This window comes from Nesoenas mayeri (genome assembly GCF_963082525.1).
Source record: "Nesoenas mayeri genome assembly, chromosome: 13".
Lineage (NCBI taxonomy): Eukaryota > Metazoa > Chordata > Aves > Columbiformes > Columbidae > Nesoenas > Nesoenas mayeri.
Genome location: NC_137550.1, coordinates 4852931 through 4878562, shown reverse-complemented (window position 1 = coordinate 4878562; position 25632 = coordinate 4852931). Strand labels below are relative to the sequence as shown.

General features: G+C 35.5%; 1 protein-coding gene across 6 annotated transcripts in view; it reads left to right on the top strand.

The window, feature by feature from the left end:
- Positions 1-25632, top strand: part of CHM (CHM Rab escort protein) — a 65462-nt gene that overhangs the window by 20360 nt on the left and 19470 nt on the right. For 5 of the 6 annotated variants that reach the window (XR_013922729.1, XR_013922730.1, XR_013922731.1 and 2 more), the window contains exons 5-12: positions 2790-3249; positions 4916-5032; positions 5692-5812; positions 8157-8382; positions 18885-18962; positions 23596-23700; positions 24516-24579; positions 25524-25620. Coding sequence is in view for 2 of the 6 variants with exons in the window: in XM_080352372.1 (XP_080208498.1) it covers positions 2790-3249; positions 4916-5032; positions 5692-5812; positions 8157-8382; positions 18885-18962; positions 23596-23700; positions 24516-24579; positions 25524-25620 (1268 nt within the window). In the remaining 4 variants the exon portion in view is untranslated. Of the gene's footprint in view, positions 1-2789; positions 3250-4915; positions 5033-5691; positions 5813-8156; positions 8383-18884; positions 18963-23595; positions 23701-24515; positions 24580-25523; position 25632 lie in introns of all 6 variants that reach the window. The other variant, XM_080352373.1, reaches the window with a different exon arrangement.

The following is a 25632-nucleotide window of genomic DNA, read 5'->3' as shown; positions in this document are numbered from 1 at the left end:
TTTGTATATGATTTTCCTAAGAAGGTGTGATATTGACTGATGATCAGCTCAAAAAGAAGTCCCCTAGCATTAAGATTTCACTCTTTGTTAGAAGTGAGCATTGTATATCGAAATCAGGACAAAACTGAAGATTCTGCTTTTAAGTATGTAACTTAGCCATGCAGTACAACGCTGTCTCTCTTGATGATCACCAAAAAAACCCCAAAACCACAAGGAAGAAGGTGACATGAATAAAAGTTTTCCAAAATAACTGAAAACTTTCAGAGAGAGTCAATTATTGTGTTTCTGACAATTTACACGTTCTGGCTAGATTCTGTTGTTTTTGCTTAACTTTTATAACTCCTATGAAGTAACCATTAAACATTTATTTTGAAAGAATAAACAGCTGGGTAGCAGTATAATATACACAGTGCAAATCTGAAATGAATGGCCTTAGAACAAAGTGCATCCATCAAAGGAAAAGAATACTGTGTCTACAACAAGCTGTATTGAAAAAAGGCAAATGGCTGAAAAATAAATAGTGAACACCTGTGCTGAATAAATTAACCAGCTGGTTGGCAATTTTTCATTTGACCTATCTGAAGGGGTTGCTGTTACAAGGCATTAATAAGACACATTCATTTTAAGATATTCCTTTGTTAGTACCATTAATTGATGAATGGTGGAAGATAATATTCTAAATTTACACAACAATTTGTCTGCAGATGTATTATTTTTTTTCTGAATTAGGAGAAGAATTGTCTGTACAAAAGTTCAATTTGAGTGATTTTTATAGACAGTTCTTCCATTATTCAGAGATATTTGTTCCTATAGGAAGGATGTCATGAATTTAGATTATATACAGTTTTTAGGCTTTCATTATAAAATGTGTAGAGCTGCAAATCATGCAGATTTACATTTCCATTAATGATAATTGAATAGTGATTTAAAATATGTAAATATAGCATTTGTTACAGTGTTTTTCAGCATGATATAGAAAAAATACACTGTATTGTGAATCCAAATTTAATTTTAATTTAAAATTAATAGTCAAGTTTGTTTAAAATGAGATTGAACGATTGAACTGTACGTGGAGCTTGGGAGAAGGCAGAAAAATTTCCACTGAATTTTTTTTGTGTTATAAGAAGTTTTAGGATGGGTTAAATAAAAGCTTTGTTCTTTGTCTATGTATTAATGGCAACAACTTTATCCATTATCACGAACTACATGTTCCAAATCCTTAAGGACAAAAAAGAAAAAATATTTGAAATGCAACCCCAGTATTTAATTAACTTTCTTTTTTTTTTTTAGTAGACATTTCTTTTTAAAAAACGTTTGACAAAGTACTTACCTTTCTTTGCTATTTTATAGTTATTTAATGCTTGCAATATGAAGCAAAAAGCCATAATTAATGTACAGAAACACACTTGTTTCATTAGTGCTTCCTCCTCTTTCTGCCTTTCCCAGGGCAGGATTTTCCCCCATTGGGGTGTCTGTGCACAAGCTGAGAGACGCATGTTCCCGGGAGCTCCCGGAGTTTGTGAGTGAGGAGCGACTTTTACAGCATACAGGGTTTTTTGTTCCCTCTTTTAGCAGCAATCCTGCCCCCTGCTTCCACCTGCAAGGCTGCAGATGTGCGAGGGAGCGGTTTTGTATGTACACCGGATAATTCCTTGCTGTTCAGTGAATTTTAACCATCCTCTTAGTTATTGAAATTTTGTACTCTACGTTTGCAGGTCACCTTTAAAATCATAGTTCATTAGTTTTCAGCTAAGATTAAATTGTTTATTCAGTGCATTAATGGCTTGTGGTATAAAGATAAAAAGATAGTGTGAAATTATTACTGAACTCCTTTCACTTACAATGACATTGATTTGATTCATCTCAGCTGGTCGTATAAACTAAAATTCTAAGGTCAAAAGTACTAGTTTCTAAGGTAGATGTCATTGAAGTTCAAGATAAAAAGAGTAGATGAGATTAAAAGTGGAGGTCTGCTTTATAGGAGGAATTTTAAAGAATTGTATTGTGAAAAGGAAATGGACGATATGGAGTAAATGTTGTGTAGTAATGTCCGTCCTTTGGGCTGGCTGCCTTCATCTGAGCACAGATATGTTACACCTGCATAAAAATAACATTGCAGTGAGGGCACTTTGTTCTGTGTGGCTGTTACTTGAACTACTAATTAGAATGCGGGGTCAGAGGTGAAAAAGGAATCTGGAAGTTTTACTTAAACTTCAGGTCAAAATTGGATGCGTCTCTTCTGGTCTTGCTGTAACAGATGCAAAGTACCCTCAGTCATATAAAGCACTCCTGTTTTCTTCAGTGAGTTTTCTTTTTAAGATATCTGACCTTAATGACTTTAATGCATTTTTATATTTCATTTTCAAAGGTAATCCATAGGAAAAACCTAATCAAATTGGCTTACTGATTCTTCTTTAAAATATTGTATTCCTTTTGTTTATGTATCTGTGCATTGTGTTTCATTATGAGAGTTTTGATTTTTCCTTTTAAGCTCAGTGAGTCTTTTGAGTCTGTATACAAGAAGAACCCTGACTTGTGGTTGTTGGATTTGTTGGATTTTTTTTTCTTTTCTCCTCAGTAAAAATACTCCCCTTGAATTATACCTTTGCAGTGACAGAATCAGAATTCTTTAGTGGTTCGTACACCAAATTTGGCCAGAATGAAGAAATTCTAATGCTTCTCATGGAAACGTGAGCTTTCCATTCTGGCACTGACTCAAAACTTTTGAGTTTTTGAAACTCTTTAATAGATTTTTTTTCTCCCCTTCTTCCCATTGTGTTTTTAATCAGTCAGGATTCAGCTGAAGGTGTGGAAGAAGCCGGTGCATTGCCCAAGCTGCCTGTCTTTGGAGCCGCTGGCGCTGAGGGGGTTGCTCAGGAATCAGAAAAAGCGCATTCAACAGTGGAGAGCACGGAGCCGGAGAGCCCAGAACCCGAAAAAGCTACGGGCACTGAGCCAGCAAGTGCAAAGGAAGGGAGTGACACAGAAATCACCTCCGAGGACGCAAGTTCTAATAGTGCGGCTTTGGGCGAGTCTGCTGGGGAGCTGGGACAAACAAGGGAAGGGAGTGACACAGAAATCACCTCCGAGGACGCAAGTGCTCATAGTGCGGCTTTGGGCGAGTCTGCTGGGGAACTGGGACAAACTGAACCTGCGCCCGCAGAAGCTTCGGCCCAAGAACCAAAGAAAATTACGTATTCTCAAATTGTTAGAGAAGGCAGAAGGTTTAATATTGATTTAGTTTCCAAGGTAGGAACTGAATGACTCTTTTCATATACATGCATTTACTTTGCTTAAAATGCTGAAATTAAAAAAAAAAACCTTGAATGTTGAGGAGGGCTGACCCAGTACCCTTGAGGCAATAGAGGCAGTACTGGAGAAGGAAGCAAGAATTAGTACCCTAAACCAAACACGAGCTATTTCATGTGTGCTCTTTAGTGTTTGTTTCTAACCAAAGAGACCATAAAACATAGCTTAAAAATATGTCCATAAAGTAAATTTCCTGAGATTCGGCACTTAAGTAATACCTGCAAAAATGCTCTTTTTAAATTGCACCATTAAAAACAATTGTATTTTAAGCAAGGAAAATCAATCTACGTGCTGATCTTTGATGTTTTTAAAATGAAAAATAATTTTCTTATTGGAGTGCTTCCTGAGTTTTAGATTTTCCTGTGAAGCTCTCACTGTCTCTGTACTCAGTCTAAAGCACTGAATTGTAATAAATTTTATTGAAAGAAAAAAATAATTACAGTTCATCCACAACATACAAGCTGACTGAAATTAGTTATTGTTGTGTTGAATGCTTACTAGTGTGCATTTTACTTAGAGGAAAAACTATTAATCTGACATATTTGTTGTGCTGTTTAAATTCTAAAAATTCACCTTCATAGAAAACAAAGATTTGTCAAACCTCTGCAAGCTGGGAAAATAAAACGTTCTTCAATAATTTACTAAATTCTTTGTGGAGACACTACCAATTGCGTTCTTTCAAGTTTTGTCTCTGTATTCCAAATGCAGATACCTCTTTCATGCATCGTTGGAATGACATCATGTAAACAACAGTCAGTGTGTAGTGGTTAGGCAGATAATACTATTTTGGATCCTTTTTGTAATTTTTCTGTGCTGCTGTGTTACTTGGTGTTAATTGCAATGAATTCCAGAAATTCTGATGGAAGAGTAGTGTCCCACTTAGTGTCCCAGTAAACCTTTGTCTTGAAAATTCCTGGGTGGTCGTGCAGATTCTGTTACTTGGGGCCACAAGACTTGAAAGATGTTTAAGCTGATTTCCAGTGCTTTTCAATTCAGACGTATGTCTTCTGTTAATAGTTACGGTTTTGTCCTTTCATCATTTCATATTTGCAGCTTGTAGAAAGAGTAAAGGTAGATGGAGTGTAAAAACATATAACAGAATATGACTGAACTTGAACTGGGGGTTTAAGGAATTTACTTTTGGAAAACGGAACATTGTCATTTCAGGTAATTTAAGAAACAACTAGTGGTGATTTAAAGCATCACCTACCTTACCAATATTGGGAAATGAAGGTTGTAAAAATATGGTGTTGAAGGATATGTAGCATACAATTCAAAGAAATTATGCAAGATGACAATACAAAAAATGTCTCAAGCTCTGCCTCCCAGCCTAATGAAGCGAACTGAGCAGGAGGCTGACGGCTTCTCCCTTCCACTCCTGGACACTGCTTTGTCTCCTCCGTTTGTATGGTCACTTCGGTTCATTTAGTTGCCTTTTGCACATACTACCTCTTGATACTCTTTTATTTAGGTTTTACTTCACTGTGTGTACTGGTAAATAGTTATAGAAAACGTTGTACAAATGAATACTGTTGGTATCACTGTTTTCTTTTGGTGTGAGCCCTTTCTCTTTACTCACCAATTTCTTTTTTTCTTCACTGTGCAGTTGCTTTTCTCCCGAGGTCTGTTAATTGACCTTCTGATTAAGTCGAACGTTAGCAGATATGCAGAGTTCAAAAACGTGACACAAATACTTGCCTTTCGAGAAGGAAAAGTTGAACAGGTATCGTAAAATAATGTATTGCATGTGTTTAATCGTATGTTTTTAAAGTCAAGAAACTTTAAATTGGTTTCTCAGAGGTTTTGTAGCAAGAAGCTGGTGTTTTTCCTTAAGATTGTGATTTTTATTTCATTTCTGGAATGAAAAGGGATTTGTTTGTGTTATATACATATTTTTTTAAAAAAAAAGACAGAATTATTGATGTAAATCTCTCTTTCATCTCAATTATTTAGACTATGATCAACTTGGCATTAAATTCTTAAAAGTACACGGGCTTTAGGTTTTCTCATTCTGAGCATAGACTTGATTGTGCGTCTGCTGCTTACAAGAGAAGTCATTGGTCTGGCAATGGCAAGAGGAGTTTTTGACACAGTTAATTAATACAGACTCTTGATTAAATCTGCAGTCAGAGACACAAGTGAAATTGAAGGAAAATAAAAAGGGAAAGAGATTGAGAAAGTTTAAAAAACATTTTTATTGTAGAAAATTGGTAACTTTTATTATAGTACTAATAGAAAATAATGGAAAGACATATATAAGAAAATAACTATAACACAAAATAGTAATTTGAAAGATTTCTTTTTAGGTAATCAGACCAGTATTGATGTTTTTCCTATCCGGAGTATGGAAAGTATCTGAAACTATTAAAAAATATTTTCCAGGTACCTTGTTCTAGAGCAGATGTCTTCAACAGCAGGCAGCTCGCCATGGTGGAGAAGAGAATGCTCATGAAATTTCTGACATTTTGTTTGGACTATGAACAACACCCTGATGAATACCGAGGTAGCGTTTCATTGAACAGCGTACACTCTCTTCTCATGACTTCATTCAGTTATGCACAATTTTGATAGCTCTCCTGTGTTTTCACGCAATTTAGTTTTATGGATTCATTTTCAAAGTATGCTTTGACCTTTTCATGACCTTTTCACTTCAGTGGTATATTCTGCTACTTAAGCACTTGCTCTTCTAGTTCCCACGTCATTTTTTATTTACATTTTTCTTTAACAGCAGAATTATATATTACAGTAAGGTTGCAAAATGTTTTATCACTTTTAGGTGTTTCCTCCCCTTTCCCAGGGATTTTTTGTATAGTGTGATATACCTGATTTTTCTCTTCTGTTTTTTTTTTTTTGGATAATGCATAAGTCTTCACAATATGTTGCCACAAAATCAGAAATGGAGAAAGTGGAATTTTTTAACTTTGAAAGTAAATATAATGTCATGCCTGTTAGTTGCAGAGGGCAAGTTCAAAGTGCCTTTATCAACTGTCATCTTATTTAGACAAGAGAAAATCTGACTAGGTTTGAGCCATAATATGCAAAGAAAAATGAGCATCGGGTCAAAGAGGAAAATTGACCATCAGAAGGAAGGTGATGGAAACCCACTCTCTGCTTTGGGTTCATGCACCTCAAGGTACAAAGAGTGATGTTCTCAGTTCTTGGAGTCTAAAAGTAAACTAAGGCAAAAAAAAAAAATCCATCAAAAGAAATAATGAGGAAAGAGGAATAGTTGAATATTGACGTACATTACAGACTGAAGTGTATTGGTGCTTTTGTATCTTGACAGTAGCTTGGCTAGGCACTGTTTTCGAAAGGATCTAGTATTAAAAAGAAACAATTGTTAAGGTACTGGTATTGGTTTGATTACTTGAACAAGACCCTTCAATTATGTACAAACAATAGAGAAAATTATTTTAAACATACACAAGAGAGAATTGGTCACTATCGAGAATGACCTGGTAAGAGTGGGAGAGAGTCTGTAATGAACTCCAGAAAATTCTGAAGGGGGAAAACCTCATTAGACTGAAGTGGTTTATAGATTACAGATAATTTCAGTTTTGCTGCTGATGGAAGAAATGAAGGGGCTCAGAGAATATACATGGTATTTATAAAATTATTAAGTAAAAAAAGGAAACACCACATCAAGTTCATTCATTGATTCATGTACCTAAATGACATTAGATTTATTTTGCTTCCAGATGTAGTTAAACAAATTTTATTCCTACATTTTAAAATAGGCTAGGAAGTGATCCAGAGAATTTTGAGTCAGATTACTCTGATGTAAAGACTTCAGAAATTTAAAATTATTCTTAGTGAGATCATTACAGTTGTGGGAAGGCAGACTTTTAATAAGAAGTGTTCATGATAGTGAAGAATTTTTTTAGAGCTTTTTTCTGTAAAATTCGGGCTTATGTAAGAAGCCTGAAGTTAGGGAAAACTTGAGAATTTTTTTAGAATGGTAAAAAAGTGTCATTTTAACTTAGTGCATGGCTGTACAAAGGGTAGTGAGAGACATTTGTAGTAAAACAGTGGTCGAACCTTGAACAGAATATGTAGTGTGATAATACTAGACTCAGCATTGATGGAAATACGTCTGAATTACCCATGAATTTACCAATGGCCGAAATAAGCTGCAGATTTCTGAATAGTAGGAAATTATGCTATTGCTTAAACAGTCTTTTCCTGGAAAACAAACCAAAACGTTTAGTTATTAGGTAACTAAAGTGTTTCAGAGGTGTATCAGGGACATGCAACACTTCCCTTTAAAATCTCCCGAAAGATACAGTTTCAAACTGTCTCAGCAATGTTGGTAATTGGAATGGGGGCCAGGCTTCCTCATCCTTCCTCTGCCTGGCTCTTCCGTGCCTGTTTGTTGCAAGTAAAGCATCAACTTGGAATAAATATTGTGCCTTCTCATTTTTGGATTAAGACACTGTGTGAATGGCTTCTCTGCACATAAAGACACACTCTAACTGTGTCAGCATGGATTCAGCAGTACTATTCTCGAATGGGTGTCATTCGAGTATAACATTTTGGGCAATTTGCAGGAAACAGCATCCCAAAGCCCTTCAATGGATCTTTGTCCACAGCTGCTCACTTTTCTCACATGATTGAGAAGCGGATTTAAATCTGGTCTAACATAATGAAGAGATTAAGCCATATTTTTAGAGGCTGCTTTGGAGACTTTTTAAATTTCATTGACTTGTATTATCCATTTTCAGCAATATGCTTGTTGAAGAACTCCGTCATTTCTTCATTGAAATACAACAGTACTTGTTTAACTTGAAGCATATGAAAAAATACAAATGTTATACTATACCCTTTACCTAAATTTACTTTTTCTGTAGACTATGAGAACGGTACATTTGCTGAGTTCTTGAGAACACGGAAGCTAACGCCGAGCTTGCAGCACTTCATTCTTCACTCCATTGCGATGGTTTCAGAGACTGATTGCAGCACTCTTGAAGGTCTTCAGGCAACAAAAAAATTTCTCCAGTGCCTTGGCCGCTATGGCAATACACCATTTTTGTTTCCTCTGTATGGTCAAGGAGAGATTCCGCAGTGCTTTTGCAGGTAAGCTTTGCTTTTCTCATACCTATCTTCAAAAAAGGAAATCTTTGGTAACCTAAAGCTCATAGATGTCATTCAATAGGAATGACAACAATGTTAACAATTTCATGTTGGTTTTATTTGCTTTACATTTTCACTGGCTATGAAAGTGCAATTGCTGGCTGCCTACGGTAATAAGTACTAGGAAATGTGAAAGAGATAATGTAACTCATACGTAGCTATTCCTTCTTGAAAGTGGCAGAGGAGAAGGGGAGCAATGTCTGTACAAAAGGATGACTGTGCAACCTGTTGGTGAGAAAATTTATGCTTTAGTCTTCCTGAAGTTAAAGGAAGATGAATGTTTTCAGTTTGTGTTACTAATTAATGCCAAGAGTGCATCCACTATTCATAGGCACGTACTTAATAACGAGCTGGATTTTTCTCAAAGAAGCATAATTGTGCAGCGTCTCCAATTTACTATTAAATATTAAAAAATGTAGTTATTTTCATTTTGTTTTGTCACAGACTTATATAAACAGGCCAATGGATGTGAAATCACGGCCTTTTTCTCTTCACTCTGTGGGTCTGTACAGAACACAAGCTTCCACCCATGACTTGAGCAGCAGAAAAGATACCATGAAGCCATGTCACATCGAGCCATATACAGACTGCATTTATGTATCTCAAACAGCAGCCACATATTCTCCACTACTAGAGCCCTAGAAAGTAATTAAAACAAAAAACCTGTTGGTTCCAGGAGAAAACAACGCCCATTTCAAGCCCTGTCCATGACCTGTGGGCAGTGACAGTGCAGCATATAGAATAGGTGCAGTCATATGTTGATGGAAACATTCTGGAATAATTGTCATGGTTTGTGGAAGTATCTATGAAGTAACTGATTGGCACCAGCCACCTTGGCTGGATTGTATAAGATCTTATTTAGCCTTAGCAACTAATGAAGGCCATGTGGAATTGCCCTATATGGTGTATATACATAACCTAATGCTTCCATTCCTTCATTGGGCAGCTAGCCATTGTTCTGCACTATATTGAATAGAAATGTTATTTGGTAACCTCATCTGTACTTTTGTCTGTACCTTAAACTGTATTTGTATGGAGATGTAAAAAATGTGGCTTTATGTAATTAGGTGTTTGAAGAGACAATGTGTGAAAAAGATTTGTTGTTAGGTAAGTACTCTGGACACAGTCATGCACTAGAACTTGTGTTTGGAGATTTTAGGAGTGTCCTTCCATCTTTAAAGGACTTCATGTGGAACCAGATATCTATGTGACTGACAGATTAGTAAATCAAAAGATTATCAGAGCCATTATAGTAGAACAAGTTTTGTAATTAAACCTTCTTTCACTTCAGATACCTAGGAAAAATACAAGTATATTGAATTATTAAAGCTGAATTTAGAATTTTAGTCATATCTTTCCACTCTAGGTTTTTCTAAAGTGAATTGTTCTGGCATTCTTGAAAGCCCTTTGGCTTTATTTTGTTCAATAGCCAGTACGTGCCATTTTCCACTCTACCAGCAGTATATTTCAAGAGTTAACAATAGTGGTGTTTAAAAGTCTTATCAGTATTCTTATCAGAAAATCGTTCTGTGATTCTTCACAGGACCTGAACTTTCTATTTATGCCTATTGATAGCTGCGGTTTAGGTTGTGTTTTTTCTTTTTGTTGAATTGTAAGCCTTACAACAAGGACAGTATTTTAACAGTTGAAGCAAATTACTCTGTCAAACCAATAAATAATTACAAAGGTTTATATTACAAACATTCTGATAAAAAATAAAGCCCAAAATGTCTTTGTTTTTAAATGAACAATTTAGGAGGTAATCACAATTGTTTTTTTAAGATTAATCACAATTTTTTAATGTGGTTTGCCTTGGATATTAGGTCTTCCTAAAAGTGAGCAGTATTCCGAAGAATACTGTTCAAACTGTATAGTAAAATGGTGCTGCCACAACCTATACATCATACCCTACAGTTTTTATCACCAGGTTATCAGAGTAAGGTGTCACCTGTTCTGTGATTTCTAACCACCGCTCTATATTCTGTTTTAATGTAAACCTCTTAAGCGTTTCTTGCAGCCAGTTACACTGTGTGTTCTCATGAAGGCTACTGTTATAAATGGCATGCATGCATATTTATGTGAATGACTCAAAGACATTTGTAAGTCACATCCTTGCATTCTAAATGAATTCTGCATAAACAGTACAACGTTTTATAACTACTGACAACACTTGAGTGAGTAAAAGCCGTGTTAGTTCTTTATTGGCTTAAACAGGTATGGTTTAGGAGAGAAAATTAAACTTTTATATCACTGTAATGTACGTCCCAATATGTCGAGGTACAGATGTGAGATTTTTATCTCCATAAATTGGATTTGCGGCACAAGGAAGGTCATTGGAAGCCTCGTGCTATTCCGAGCTGACAGGCAGCAAAACTTTTCCTGGCCTAACAGCTTCCTGTGCTTCAGACTCATTGGCGGGAAACCACCATGTCTCTCCTTCATTAGTCGCAGTATTAAGCAAGCCTTTACATTTGAGAGGGTAAACATAAAATTCCAAAACTTCAATATGTTGGGCAGCTAGGAAAATCATTATACATTTTGCAGTTGCTTGTTAACCTGTTTGTTGCAAATCTATAATACAGCTTTCATTTTCTTCAAAAAACATCACTAAAGAAAAACTATAATTGGGTGTCACTGTAAATTCTGAGGTCTTAGTGATACAACATTTAGAGTATTTAGTGTGGGTTTGATTTTTTTTTTTTTCTGTTTTTAGAAAACATTAGGGAACACCTCCAAAAGTTTCTGATGTAGGAGTTTAGAGTTGAAATTTTCAGCTTCCAAATTTTCTTTTGTAACTGGGGGGGAAAAAAAAAGACATTTGACTTAAAAATCTGAAATAGTTTTCAAATATGAGGACACTAATTCCTTTATGAACCACAAGATGTAATTTTTAGCTAATGAAGAGACAAGTCATAATAAGTTTATTTCTTCTAGCTTTTGCCATGTTGTACAAAGTTCTTCTTTTTAACTTAGTTCTCCTTTCTTCCAGTTTTTTCTAAAGGAAAAACTTTTTGAGTTTTTTGTGGTTTTGGGGAATGTTGTTTGAAATAGTTCACTTTTACAGTTCACCTCAGCAAAATATGCATCTTCTCAGTTTTCATTTGAGACAAAATCCTTCTGGAAACTGCCAGTTGTGATTTTCTTCACCTGTGACCACTGTTATTCAATGAATAAAGGCTGAGGAGCCACTTGTAGGTTGTGGCCTCACTTTGATTTTGTTCTATGCTTGCTTTGTGAACACACTCAATTTTGGGGTAGTCTGTGCATAGTGTCTCCTCATTTGGTTTCAGATTCTTTTTTCTGAACTCTTGCTGATACAAACACCCAAATGGAAATGACCTTTTGAGAAGCAACAGTGTAGGGTTTTCCCACTTGAAGTTTGAGAGGCAACTGGAGGCTGTATGGCCTCAGTCATCTCATAAAGGTTCTGGGAGGTGACACGTCATGTCTTTTTTCTGTGTGTTAAGAGTCACCCAAGAACAGGCAGACGTGGTTGTGTTGTGGAGGTGCTAGAACGTCTTCTGCTGCTTTGCCGGAGGAATTAGTGACTCACTGACTTTTCTGGGTAGTCAGTGACTTGCATTTCCTATAAATAAGCTTTGAACTTTTACATTGTATATGTATTTGGTGGGCAATGGAACCTTTTTGTAGTAGTTGTTACAGATTTGAGCTGAAATTTGTCATTTTTGTGTGAGTGCCAGTGACAGTAGTAATTTTGTGATGGAGGAAAAATCTGATTAAGACAGTTCATCTCTTTCAATTCCTATATTTACAAGAAGATTAAGAGTCCGGGCTGAGAGATGATGGATTGTGTGATTGATTTGGAAGGTTCCTGTATGTATTTCCAAAATGAATAATCAGTTTTTACCCTCACGTTCGAGCTATTATCTGCTACAAATGTCGAAGGTTCCGAGGTACTTTAACATTTCCAATTACATCCCTGTTACAATCTGTAGGAACACTTTAGTATTCTGAAATCAAGACTGGACTTTAGGAAAGCTGACTGTAATAAGCACTTAGAATTGATATATTAAAATTTTATTGTAACATCTTTAAAATTTGAATCTATACATGATCTGCACAATTAAGCAATGTGCATAACTTAATAGTATGCTTTGGCATATTAATGAGAAATTCAGTATTAATTCCTTGTGACGATCAGATATGAGTCACACCATGTGTACAATTCTGTACAAGAGCGAAAGAATCACAGGTGATTTAAAAAACATAGGTTGTAGATGAGATAGAGTTAAATCTTATATTTGAAAATATATTATTTTCGTATTAATATCTGTCTCATCACTTAAGATTATTCCATTTCTCTGGACCTGAAAATTTATATTGAAATGACTGACAACTCATCAGTATTACTTAGTCATTACGAAAATACTGAATAGGAAGAGTAGCTGCAATGCTGCTTTCGTCTTAATCGTTTTCACTTGCATTCCAGTGAAATAATAAAACTTATTTTTTTAAAACTTATATTTTAAAAATCAAACTTGATATATTTCTCTTCACCTTGTTGGCAGATGGATGCAAAATGGGCAAGCGCAGTTAGCATGAGTGTTTGTAGGATCAGTTGTTTGTTTTTCCCTCTAAGGAGAAACTCTTTCCTGGGATAAACATCAGGGAAGTGAGATAATCCATCATTCTGAGACCTGTTCACTGGTGATGGATGGATAGATTGGTAAAGTAACTCAATAATCTTCATTTTTTTTCCAGGTTATTCACAGATCAGTGAGCATTGTCGTTAATAAAGCTATGGAATGCTTTTGTGTCCTTGCCCATATTATTTCTCAGAATTTGACAGGGAAAGACTTTTAATTTGGAAATAAGCTTTGTTGTGAAATGCATTCTAAGTATAAGAAACTTTGAAAATCCCTTCCTACTTTAGATTTTCTCTCTTCTTCTCAGTGATGTGTTTGTCTGTTCTTTGTTTAAAAATTATTTACAAATACCAGAGCTTTTTTGCTCTGCATTATTTCACTGAATAGAAATACAGTGTTCTTCAGAAGTTTATAACTTATGAAGGCCTGCAACCATTGGAATATATCACAAGATGCTCTGGGTCATACAAATGTTGTCAAATAGTATATAGATTTCAGATCCCTAACTAGGCACAGAAAAGTTTTCAGTCAAGAAATTAGATTATAGGAGTTAGAATATACCCTGTGGTATAGGAAAAATAAACATTAAGTATTAAAAAAGGCTGAAAATAATGTACATTTTCTTCCTCTTATTTTTGATCATTCTTGCTTCATTTAGAGCTTAAAAACACAATATACGTTATGATGTGATATGATATTTCAGTAATTATTCGCTTTAATAATTTAAGACACTGGTAATAATATGAAGGAAGTATATCTAATACGTTATTTGGTGTGATCTCTTAACAAGCAAATTACTCTCTGCTTGTGTGGGGATGTCCAAACTCTGGTTTATGTATCTTCCCGCAAATTAGCGCTCAGATATATGAGTATGTTACAGCGTTATCAGAAGATTTGTGGAAATGACACGAATGTTTATTATTGGAGCAAATCTGGGATGTAAATGCAAATGTAGTTTAGCAGAGTCCTTTCTCATTAAATTACAAGGCATAGAAAAGTAGCTTTCAAGACATTGCTGAATTAGGAAAATAGTCCTTGAATTTCATTGAGGGTTAAGATAACTTGAATTGTTCTGTCTTTTCTATTTTTTTAGCTGTACCTATTTTATTTATTTGATTTGTCTGTATTCTCCTTTTTAATGTTTTTAGAACATAAAATGATATTGTAGGAAATACTAAAGTTCTAAGGACCTTTCAGGAAACACAGAATTTAACATAAGAGCAAGGTCACAGCTTTCTCTTTGTGTAAAAATAAATGGAAAGAGGACAATTCAGTAATTCAGCACTTGGCATGTTTTCCTTTCATCTTTCTCCAAAACGTACTGCACTGTACATGCTGTATTCTTTTTTAAGGAGGGAAGGAAGTAGTTTTTGCTCTAGAAGACGACACAGTTGGGGAGAAAAATATTTGATTTTTAAATTAATCACTCCATGCATTTTAGAAAGTAGAAGACAAAATATATGCTGGAAATAAAACCTACTCTTTTTATTGTGAAACTATGCGATACAGTTTTCCACTTCTTTTGTGTAATTTCAGAATGAGCTACGGGTAAGTCTGTAATTTAAGAGTGTTTATGGTTTGTCTGTTGAAAAATCAAGATGTCAGCTAGAGAGACGTTCTATTTTTGTTCAATTAATATCGGAGCGCATTACATCAAAGCAGTAAACTCCTCTTGTAGCAACAGATGCAGCAACCCTGGAGCCTATTTTCTCTCTTGTTACATTAGTGTTTAATTAAAGAAAACAACTAGTTGGAGGCAGTTACTTTCTGTGAAATTTAATGAAGATTTATTTTGTAAGTGACCTTCACTGGATTAGCTGAATCAGTAATCAGTAAAATTAATAGAATAATCAAATTATGTACAAACTCATAAATCATCATGAATATGCTGTCAAAAATTCAGCTTTTAATATGTCCTATTGTTTCACAGCTGTATTAAAAATTACAAGTGCTGATTCCTGCCTTGATGGGAACTGAAATGGCATTTAAAAGCTGTGTGCGATGGGGGCTACCAGGCCAAGCATTTTCACAACTGTTAATTTAGCTGTAATATGATTTGATGTCACCAGGGCAAAGTTGAAGTTGAGTACAGTGTTGTTGCTATCTTTCAGCAAAACTTGACTTATTGGCGCAGGCCGTCGCCAGTTAATTAGAGTAATATCAGTTTAAATGTCTGTCATTTAGGGTTAATGGTATCAAAGAGTTGCCTTGTACTCGAAGTACAGTCAAATCATCTTGAATAGCCTACTGTATGAAAGTAATGTTAGCACAATGATTTTACTTCGTCATAAATTATTAGGATGCCATTTAGTTTAATGTTTCAGTTTCTATATTTAAATAATTTTGTCAGGTTCTTCCTAATCATGTCATTTTTCATGCTAGTCCGTTTTAATAGATATTTTTGCTCTTTGTAATTGTTTAACACAACACAGTCAAAATTCCTTTCGATTTTCAGTTCCACTGGTCTACTATGAAAACATGTCATGCCCTCCTCCACTGGATAGGAGGCTACTCTTGAAAACAAGTAATTCACGTTTTTGCGCAGCCAAGCAACAAAGTTCTTTCAAAGCACGCTAGAAAAACAAAGTGCATATATCAAAAAACCTTTGACTGTGGTTGAAGTCAAAGGAAATACCTAACTTAGAGTTCTTAACAAAGGAATATTAGTTGTAGTTAGGTTAACGGTGCTATTCTTTTATACAACATAGGAAATAAATTCATCTGAGTTGGTTTGAAAGATCCTAATACGTGCATTGCCAGGCAAGAAGCCGTTGATTGCAGCATTGCAGATGATAAGCCCGTAGCTCAAGGCTCTGTCATAATTCTTCAGCGGATGTTTGACCTTCGTGTCATCTTCCACAATCTCCAGACAACCACGGCTGGGATTCAACCCGGCCTGTGTTCTCTCTGCTGTTGTGTGGCTAGAAGAGGGATTTCTAGGGAACGGGATCTTCCAGTTTGGCCAGCAGTAGGTGACGTTGCTGATGGTCCTGCTGGAGTGCGACTCGGGAGAGGTGCGAGTTGGTAACGCGCTTCAGCGGTTCACCGTGCTGCAGCATTCGTGTGGTGTAAAAGATATCGCGGTACTGTCTTTGTGTATCTAGTATGACTTTTGAACGCCAATTTTAGGAAGTCAGGTTTGTAAAATGGAAATTTTCATGTTCATCATCTATGAACAGATATTCAGAGCTCTGTAACTTCCAAATGAAATTTTTAAAATGGAGGGGGAAAAAAAAAAAAAGAGACAAAAACCAAACCAAACAACCAAGCAAAAAAAACAACAACAAAAAAATCTGTTAGTAAACCAGGAAAATCCTCTCATCATCCAAGGAATCTGGGAGAACTATGTGCCACCAAGCCAGCCTGCGTGTCTCGCATAGTTTGCTTTGGCTGGCCTGATGCCTTGCTAATGCTGGATGGGTATTAGAAATGTAGTCACACCAATCTATTAAATTACAGTGTAAACGCTACCAAAATATAAATAGAATTACACGTTCTTATTTTAAATACAATATCTAGGCAGACTTTGTTAATGAAATGGCAGGTGTAATTTCTCATTTTTATGCCCTCCCAGTTCAGCTCTGTCCTTCCATCTGTGAGCTGAGCTTGGAATGATTGGGTCAGACTAAACCTCGACCGAATAACAGGAACTGGGAAAACTCACAGTATCCTTCTCCGGCATGGGGAAACAGAACAGGGTGTCACTGCGTTGAATGTGCTACAGGCTCTTTTCTGATTGACTCAGAAGAGGCTATTTACTTCTGAATAATAGGGCTCACAAGAAGAACACAGGTGTATTTAACTTGTAGGACAAAGGCAGAATTGTCAAATGTCACTTGATAGTATTTGACAGTTGTTTCTGATAGAGTGGTTCTCTCTGAGGAAAGGATAATGCAGTTTATGTCAATATGGAAATTATTTGCCTGTTCTTTCACTTCAGCATACATGAGAAGAGGTCAGTGATAGCCCATTGATCTAAATGAACCACTGGAGGTTCTTAAGTAAGTAAATAAATAATTTTTTTAAAATAAAGATTCCCAAGACAGATCAGACATGACAAACAGTCCAAACCTGAAATTGTATTGTAAGGGATCAGACACACTTCCCTCATCTTTTTTCTTTACCTTTTTCCACTGAGTAATTTCCACGCTGACTGGAAATTTTAAAGAGAAATATTACTACTTTTTAAACATACTTTGAAAAAAAATTTAAATTTGTTTTAATGTTCTTACTGGTTTATCTTTAGTCACTCCAAATTCTAGAGAGCTTCATCCTCTGCATTCATTATTATTATTATTATTATTATTATTATTATTATTATTATTATTATCATTGTAAGCACACCCCTGGAACGATGCACTGTAAACAAAAAAATGACTGAAGCTTGTCTTAATTCACAGTTAATCAGGAAGCTTTGTTTTGAGAATCTCAAACATATCCTCTTTCTGTAAGATCATTAATTTCTCTGCATTATAGTGTTCTCCAACTTAAGAGGGTTTTTTGAATACATAACGATAAGAATATAGGTTGTTTATACTTGCTTGACAGTATTTTGAAGAGCATGGGCTTGTATTAAAATCTTTTGGGAGCTAGAATTTAAAAAAAAAAGTTTAAACTAGTGATATCACAGTCATTTCAGTGTTAATGTGGGTCTAGTGAAAATTGTAAGTATCACTTTGCAGAAACTAAACTTTCATTTTTGGTGACTTAATTTACCTTTTGTCGCATCGAATCAACAGAAAAGTGATCCCCAGAGATTAGGCCTGGCTTTTGGCAGATGTAGGAAGTTGGAATGTGGGGATTAACCCAGAATCATGTTTATCACCAGACTAACTGAACTTTCCCTGTGCAGCTTTACAGGAGAGCAGGTCAGACTTTGTGTGCAGGGCAGATTCGTCTGGTGAAGAGTTTTAGTCAGAGGTACCTCGAGAGGTGGTTAAACAGCCTGGCTAGTGAGGAATCGGTGCCGTGGGCTGACTTCACATGCAGCCCCTCACATTTACATGTCATAGTCAAGTTTCTTTCAGTCCTGTGTCTCCTTAGAGTACAAGTTGTAATATTGACTTTATGTTTGGTTATGATAATTCTCTTTGGTTTAGGTGTTGGGATTTGTTTGTAAGTGGAAGACTGCTAAATGACTTAGTATACTTCAGCTTTTGAAAACCTGACCCGTGAAGCTGATTTCTTCTTTCATTTAAGAAATGTTTCTATCATCAGTCCATGCACAGAAAGTCTTAAGAGACTGTATCATCACATAGGCGGGACCTGGAGGAATCACTGTTCATAAGAGATCATCTTTAGATTGTAAGAAGTTTCATTCTGTTGGGGCGCTTCTTAGTGCCCTCAAAATTCGAGCTGCTTGTGGTCAATGAAGTTCCCTTGGTACGTTTTATAAGAGTAAGAGAAATAACTTGTGAATCACACTGGGAATTCTAGTAGGAGGTTGGTGTGGTCGTTATGTGTTCTTATGGTTTTATTCTACACTGTGTGCAATGCAGCATGGTCAGAATATCAGTAGATACTCTCTGCATCTTCGGTAAATAGATGCTTTTAGATCATGAGTGACTGAAAGTGGTGACAGAGTAAGTGCTCAAGCTAATGTAACAATTTAGAGGACCAAGGTAAATGCTAATATAAAAAAAAAGTTAATAACATATCCTTTGCAAAACCTATAGGACATGCTTCATTTTGTTTTTTTGATTGTCTGATTCAAAGATTTAAGATGTGTTATTAAAAACCTACTACAACGTGCACAGTACTTTGCCTTGCTTATGACTCCCATTGATTACAATTAGTCGTGATAGGAGTAACCTTTATTTTTTTCCCTCCTGTTTCTAGGCTATGTGCTGTATTTGGTGGCATCTATTGTCTTCGCCATCCTGTGCAGTGCCTTGTAGTGGACAAAGAATCTGGACGGTAAGCATAATATAAGTAATCTTCTGTTTATATACAAAATACAGATGAAAAATGTGTTAAGTCAATTTAAAAAAAATGATTCTTCAAAGATCCTCCTTGGTATTAATAACATATCAACCTTGATTAAAAGTAATTTGTGTATAGGTCCTCCAGAACAAGGGAAGTGGGTCTAGAATATAGAAACTAAATTAATTTCCCTGTGATATTACTACAGCTCCTGATCACCCAAGCTTGGAAGACAAATCATTTCAGCTGCCGGGGGGGCTGGTGATGAGTGATGTTAGTTTTCCTTGTGGCCTTACCTACTCTAATTGATTTTCATCAGATGACAACAGAGCCCTCTGTTATTGCATTTTTAAAAATGGAGCTCACCTGAAGACTCATCAGATTAATCTTTGCTGATAATGCATGTCACTCCAAGAGAAAAGACTTTAATGAGTTTTTAGGTAGATTGTTGTCATAAACTATGCTGCCCTCTTATCCTAGGATAAATTCTTCTACAACAATATCAGGCCTGTAGGCAGGTTTAAAGTTGAGCTAAGGAAAATCATCCCATGTTTTTTTCCACAGGGGCATTTTTCACACTTCTGTAAATTGTCCTGGTTTCTGTTTTATACATTCTATGAGTTTTTAGTCTAACGGCAAACCTTGCACCTCTTAAGAGCCTGTTTTCAGCTTAGATTCTGTTACTGAAAAGTTCAAAACGATTCTGTAGAAAAGTTTGAAGTTTAAGCTAGAAAATAGGTAGTGACATTTTATTAGAAAAATTAGTAGTTAAATGATCGGTGTAATGTCTTTACTTTCCAGTTGCATTGCACATTTGATTCTCTGAGTGTGGTACTTGTAGCTGGATTTGTCCTGACATGGTCAAGTAGCATCTGTTCTTCCTGAAACGCTATAACATTTTATCTTTCTACCAGTTCCTTAAGGATCTGCAGTTCATTGCATAGTTTTAGCCTTTGAGATGCAAATGGTACAGTGTTTCGTCATGATTCATATGCAAACAAAATTATGCCCTTTCATAAACTCTGTACTTATTTTTAACAGTAATATTTGAACTTTTACTATAGGGAGCTTTATTTTCCAATAATGTTTAAATAGTGAACTTTCTCATTCAGAAGGACAGAACTGTTAGTTGTTAGCAACTTCCAAGCACGACTCTGGAGATCCTAACTGGTCAGTGGTGCTGGTTGCCCAGCCTTTTTACTGCTTTTACTTGTGGAGTCTTTTCCTTGGAGTGTTACTAAGCAAACTGTCTAGTTTGCTGTTAAGATCATCACTATTTCTTTCCCCTTCTTTTTATTTCTTTTCCTGTTACCTCTTTCCTTACTGTGTATTCTGTTCCTGCACCAGCTCTAATTTCCTCTTGACTTTAGGATTCAGTCTTTCGCCTAATAAAAATCAGCTATCAAATTGTTAATGAGGGTATTTAGGAGTTACTGAGCTTTTGAGTCAACAGGCTATTAATGGTAATTGCTAATAGACAAACTCCCATCTCCTTGTCACTGCAGCAGTTCACTTTGGTTACATATCAGTTAAACTCACGAGAGAAATTTAGTCAAATTGTGCAGTATTGATTGCTATTTTATAAGCGTGTTCTGTAGGCTTCCAGACTTCATCAAGGTCTTAGTGCCGTTATTTTTTCACTATATTTAACAATGTCGCTTTAATGTATGCAAGGAAAATTTATACTTAAAGCTACAGCCTTGATTTTCTTCTCAAACTTTTTGTTGATAGTTTAGACTTTAATTTAAAGTGCCTACGTATCACCAAAGTTTATTCCAACTGCTTTCTATAGATGGCTAACACTCTCTCCAGCACAAGAAAAATAAGAACCCATTCAATATCCAGCTGAACTGCCTTTTCACTTCGTTACTACCCATGATTGTATATACAGGGAACAGTAGATTTCATCCCTAACTATACAATTATTTTTATTATGTTACTATAGCCTTTTTTATAGCTTACAAAAATAAGATTCAGGGATGAGTATATGCAAGTATAGAAGCTTTTAGACATAACCTATTTAGAGTTTTGGTAATCCACTTGAAAATTTCTATTTTGAAATGTATTGTATCAGATTAGTTCTGCTGTCTTAATGCATGTGTAGAACATCCTGTGTTCTTGATAGAACTCTGATGCTGTGTTAGAAAATAAAACCTACATCTTGTTCCTTAGGTTGAGGAGAAAGCACACTGAATGCATGCATGATGGTGATTTTTCTTTTTGCTGTTTGTTTTCTCCATGTTTTTGTAGGTCACTTTTTTGTACATGTGATAAAATTTCAAGTCTTTTAAATCACATGTATTGCATTAATAATAGTGGTAGGCATTTTATGTTGATCACACTTTACATATGTTTTCAATTACGTATTTCTGTCTCAAAAATGGAAAAGATGTGATAAATGGAAATTTATACATCTGTAATAAAAAGATATAGCAAACACACAGTAATTTACATATCCTTCTTGAAATATTGCACACTGGCTTTGTCAGTGCTGGTGAGTCCATTTCAAGGATGTCGCCCTTAGTCCATTAGTTTGGATAATGAGCCCTATAAAGTACATTTATAACTCGTGGCACTGCAAGGAGATGGATTCTAATTTTCATCCTTTTATCTAGACACATTGAAAGAAGGTCAATGGAGGGTTCTGTATGATTCATTGTCCCAACACATATCAGATGACAGAGACCTGATAATGTCAGTGCATAAGTGTTTGCCATATTTGGAAGCCGTACTTGAAAGAAATTTTCTTGGCATCATCCTTTGAAGTAAAGTGGAGACTGAAATTAAAAGCGCTATCTCTTTTTCTGTTTAAAATCTTATCAAGTGTACGACCTGGTTGCTATTCCTGAACAAAGGAGGGGAAACAACACCTAGCAGGAAAACAGAAAGTGTGAAGTTGCTTTTGCTGGCTTTGAGTGATGCAACATGACATTTAATCAGCCTTTCCCCTCCTGTAATGTTTAGGGGGGTGGCAGAGGAAATTGTTTCATAAACAATAAGAAAGGTTGTAATTAGAAAATAACTGTAGCAGCTCGACTTCCTTGTTTATTTGCAGTATTCAAATGAGGTTTTGAGAATGAAATCAGTCAGGTTAACAGTAAGAAAAAACTTCCTAAACATGCAAGTAAAGCACATGTTGAATAGAATGTGGCTGAAGCTGTATGAAGAGTACTACATGATGAAATTGAACAACGCATGTGCTGTTAGACTGTTCTTCTAATTACTGTTCTCAAGTAATGTGTTGAATTTCAGTACAGATATATACATAGTATCCAGATTCCTACGAAATCAGCATTAGAAGTCAGTGCTATAAAAACACGCTAATTGTCATTAAGCTGTCCCGGCTGTACACAGCATCGTGTTGCCCTGGGTCAGTTCTCCCTTCAGGCTACAGGAGCAGCTGGTTTACCCGAGTTAGTGGCAGCTGGTTGCTCTGACTTATTTAGGTTTGGTTCTCATCCCTAGTTTTATAGATCATTTTGATCACAGGAACTAATGAATAACATGAAGTTACAGAAATGCTGTTTATTCATAAGGCATAACTTGCATGTCAGATATTTACTGATATGGGATAATGTGCTACGATAAAACACATTTAAATCTGTAAGAGATCTCTGATCTAAGGCATCCTTTTGTTTCATTTGATGTTGCCATGTGCAACTGTGTGTATCTAAATGTGTGTGAGAGAATTTGCTGGTTTGAATCCTGTACATTAAATCGACTGAAACATGGAGGTATTGATGCAGATAAATTTAATTTTTAAAAAATACAGCAACTTTCATACACCAAGAAAAATTTAAGTAAAGCTGATTTGCTTTATTTGTTTATACAGTAAAAGTTCTGGTGTTCTATAAAACCTTAAACTTTTTTAGAAATCAGTGTTAAGCCTAAGAAGACTTGAGGTCTTGAGGGGTTTGGTTTGTTGGTTGTTTTACTTTTTCATATATTGCCCAAGGCAGGCTAATACATGTTTGTGTTACAATTTGTATATATTGAAGGACTAACAGTATCTATCAAGAAGATTTCTGTTGCTCTTAAAGCAGTGTGACTTAGTTAATCATTTTCTGTGTAACTTGGAAGTAAATGGTGCATTTAGTCACAAACATACAAGCTCAGGAAAGGTCTCTTAGAACAATGCGATGCGCACATTTTTCCTTACATCTCTTAAGTTAATTTGTCACTTAATTTCTCAAATATTCTTGTCAAAATAGACTTGTCTTAGGTAAAGGGAGAAATAACGCGGCGATAGGGTAGTGCCTGCCAAATCATTCACAGTGTTACTTTTCCACGTATCATGAGGTAAGAAACCTCTGCTATCTTCATGTACAAACAAATGCCAGTGTTAGTAGCTTATACTTAGTTTTCCATATAAAGTGACCAATTGATTAATTTTCTGATTTACTTATCTCTAAGGGCACTACATGTAGAATGTATAAGTCTAGGATTTGTTTATTAATTTCAGTTGAGTTGTTTCAGGGGTTCACATGTTAAAGAAATGGGTAGGTAACTTGTTTAAAAAATACAAGCAATGTGTGATATAACTCAATGTCAAAAACTTACACATAGTTTTGTTACCTTATATCCAACTTTCTTATTTTAGTTTGAAGTTTGTTTGTTTTTTTCACAGGTGCAAAGCTATTGTGGATCATTTTGGACAAAGAATAAGTGCTAAATATTTTATTGTGGAAGACAGTTACCTTTCAGAGAGTGTATGCACAAATGTGCATTACAGGTATGTAGGAAAACAGTAAACATAGTAAATTTCTTTCAATAATAGTGTATACAGTAGCCTGCAAGTAAAAGCAGGAGACAATAATCTAAGAGATTTATCTTGGCTCTACAGCTTAGTTCTGTTCATGGTTTTTCTCTTCTTCTCTAAACATGAGGGCATACTATGTACCTTCTATGTTTAGTTTTTCTTAAATTGTCCTTTAAATCCCCTTTTCCTGGTTAAAAAATCCAATAGCTTAAGCGTGTTAGGGATTTCATTTTGTTAAAAAGTGTTTGGAAGGTGTTTGCTGTTCTTGCTTTAATTAATTCATGTTTAGAAAAGTATTAAAAGTCATAGTTTTCTCTTATTTTTGTTGTTCTTTCTAAAAGCACTGTATATATACTGCCTTTGTCTTCAATATATTGTAGATGAGGATTAGAAACTTCAATTCATGAGCTCCACCCCAGTGTATTTCCCCAAGTGTCCTGTGCTGTTTGGAACAAAAGTCCTGTAATGCACTGCTACTCATCTTGATCAAATAAGCAAAAGAATTTTTAAAAAATCAGAAGGATATCCCAGCTGTTTTCTATGATGGCACTGGCTCATTTATTCATCGTCTATTTTGGTCACTGAAAATACTACGTTAATGTTCTAGATGTGGTCCTGCTTCAGCAACAGGCAAAATATCCCACTAACAATCAGGTTAATAATGATTATATGTTTAAATAGTCATCCCACAGTTTTATGTATATAAATTGGTATTGCCAGAACTATGAGTCTGAATTGCTATTTTTTACATTTTAGGGAAATGCCATAATTGCTTTATTTAATTGCAGGCAGATCTCCAGGGCAGTGCTCATTACAGATCAGTCTGTACTCAACACAGGTTCAGAGCAGCAGGTATGTATCAATTTCATATCACTTACCTCTTTATGAATCGTATGCATTCATCTTGAGTTGTTGGTAGGAATTAATTCATGCTTTTGTTTCTGCTTGAATCCAGCTTTTTAGTGAGCTCTCTCTACTGACAGTCGTTTCATTCATTAGTCTATGTGAGACTATTAGAAATTTTATTTATTTTAGTTCAATGACTGGGGTTTCTCTGTTTGGTTGGCACTATGTTAATTAAGAGTTTCTAAGCTGCTGTCTTTAAGGTATTTCATTTTGCTTGCTTTTTAATAAACTGTTAGCCTTAGTATTCTGTTAACTGTTAATTATTTATCTTACCAAAACTTTCTTCAAAGTTCTTAGTTTTTTTAACATCCACTTTTACTGTTCTAAGTTCTTATTGTACACTTTCAGATATTTTGAATGTTTTTGCTTCATCGATCTTTGCAGACCTTAACTTTAAAGGGTGTTATTCTGTGTTAAGTGTTTATTCTGTATGTTTCCTGTATTTTTACAGGTTAAATAGCACCTACCAAGTAAGAACCAAATGACAGAGAAGTCTCTTCTTCCTGACTCTTGCTTTTAACAGTCTGGCACAAAAGTTCTCCAGTCATTCTCACTTAACAGTGCATTTCCCAGTGTTCAAATCCAATTTTGCAGTCTCTTGCCATCAGAGTTTCTAAACTGTCATCCCTTTGGGAAGGGCTGTGGTATGAGGTTTTCTTTCTGCTCTGCTGCTGCAAATGCTCCTAACAAAGGAACCTCACTGACTTGGGCAGAAATTCTTGAATACTTAAATTCTACAGGATTGATTCCACAAATTGTTACTAGTAAACCAGAAAACAAAATTGTATAAACGTCTGCAATTCTTTTTCACCATTACTCAAGATTATTTTGGTTGGCTTATTCCCCATAATACTGTGCGTTAACAGAAGTTGTTCTTTCTTGCTCGATAGGTTTCCATTTTGACGATGCCTCCAGTGGATCTGGGAAAACCAGCAGTTTGTGTCATTGAGTTGTGTTCTTCAACCATGACGTGCATGAAGGGCACTTGTAAGTACAGGG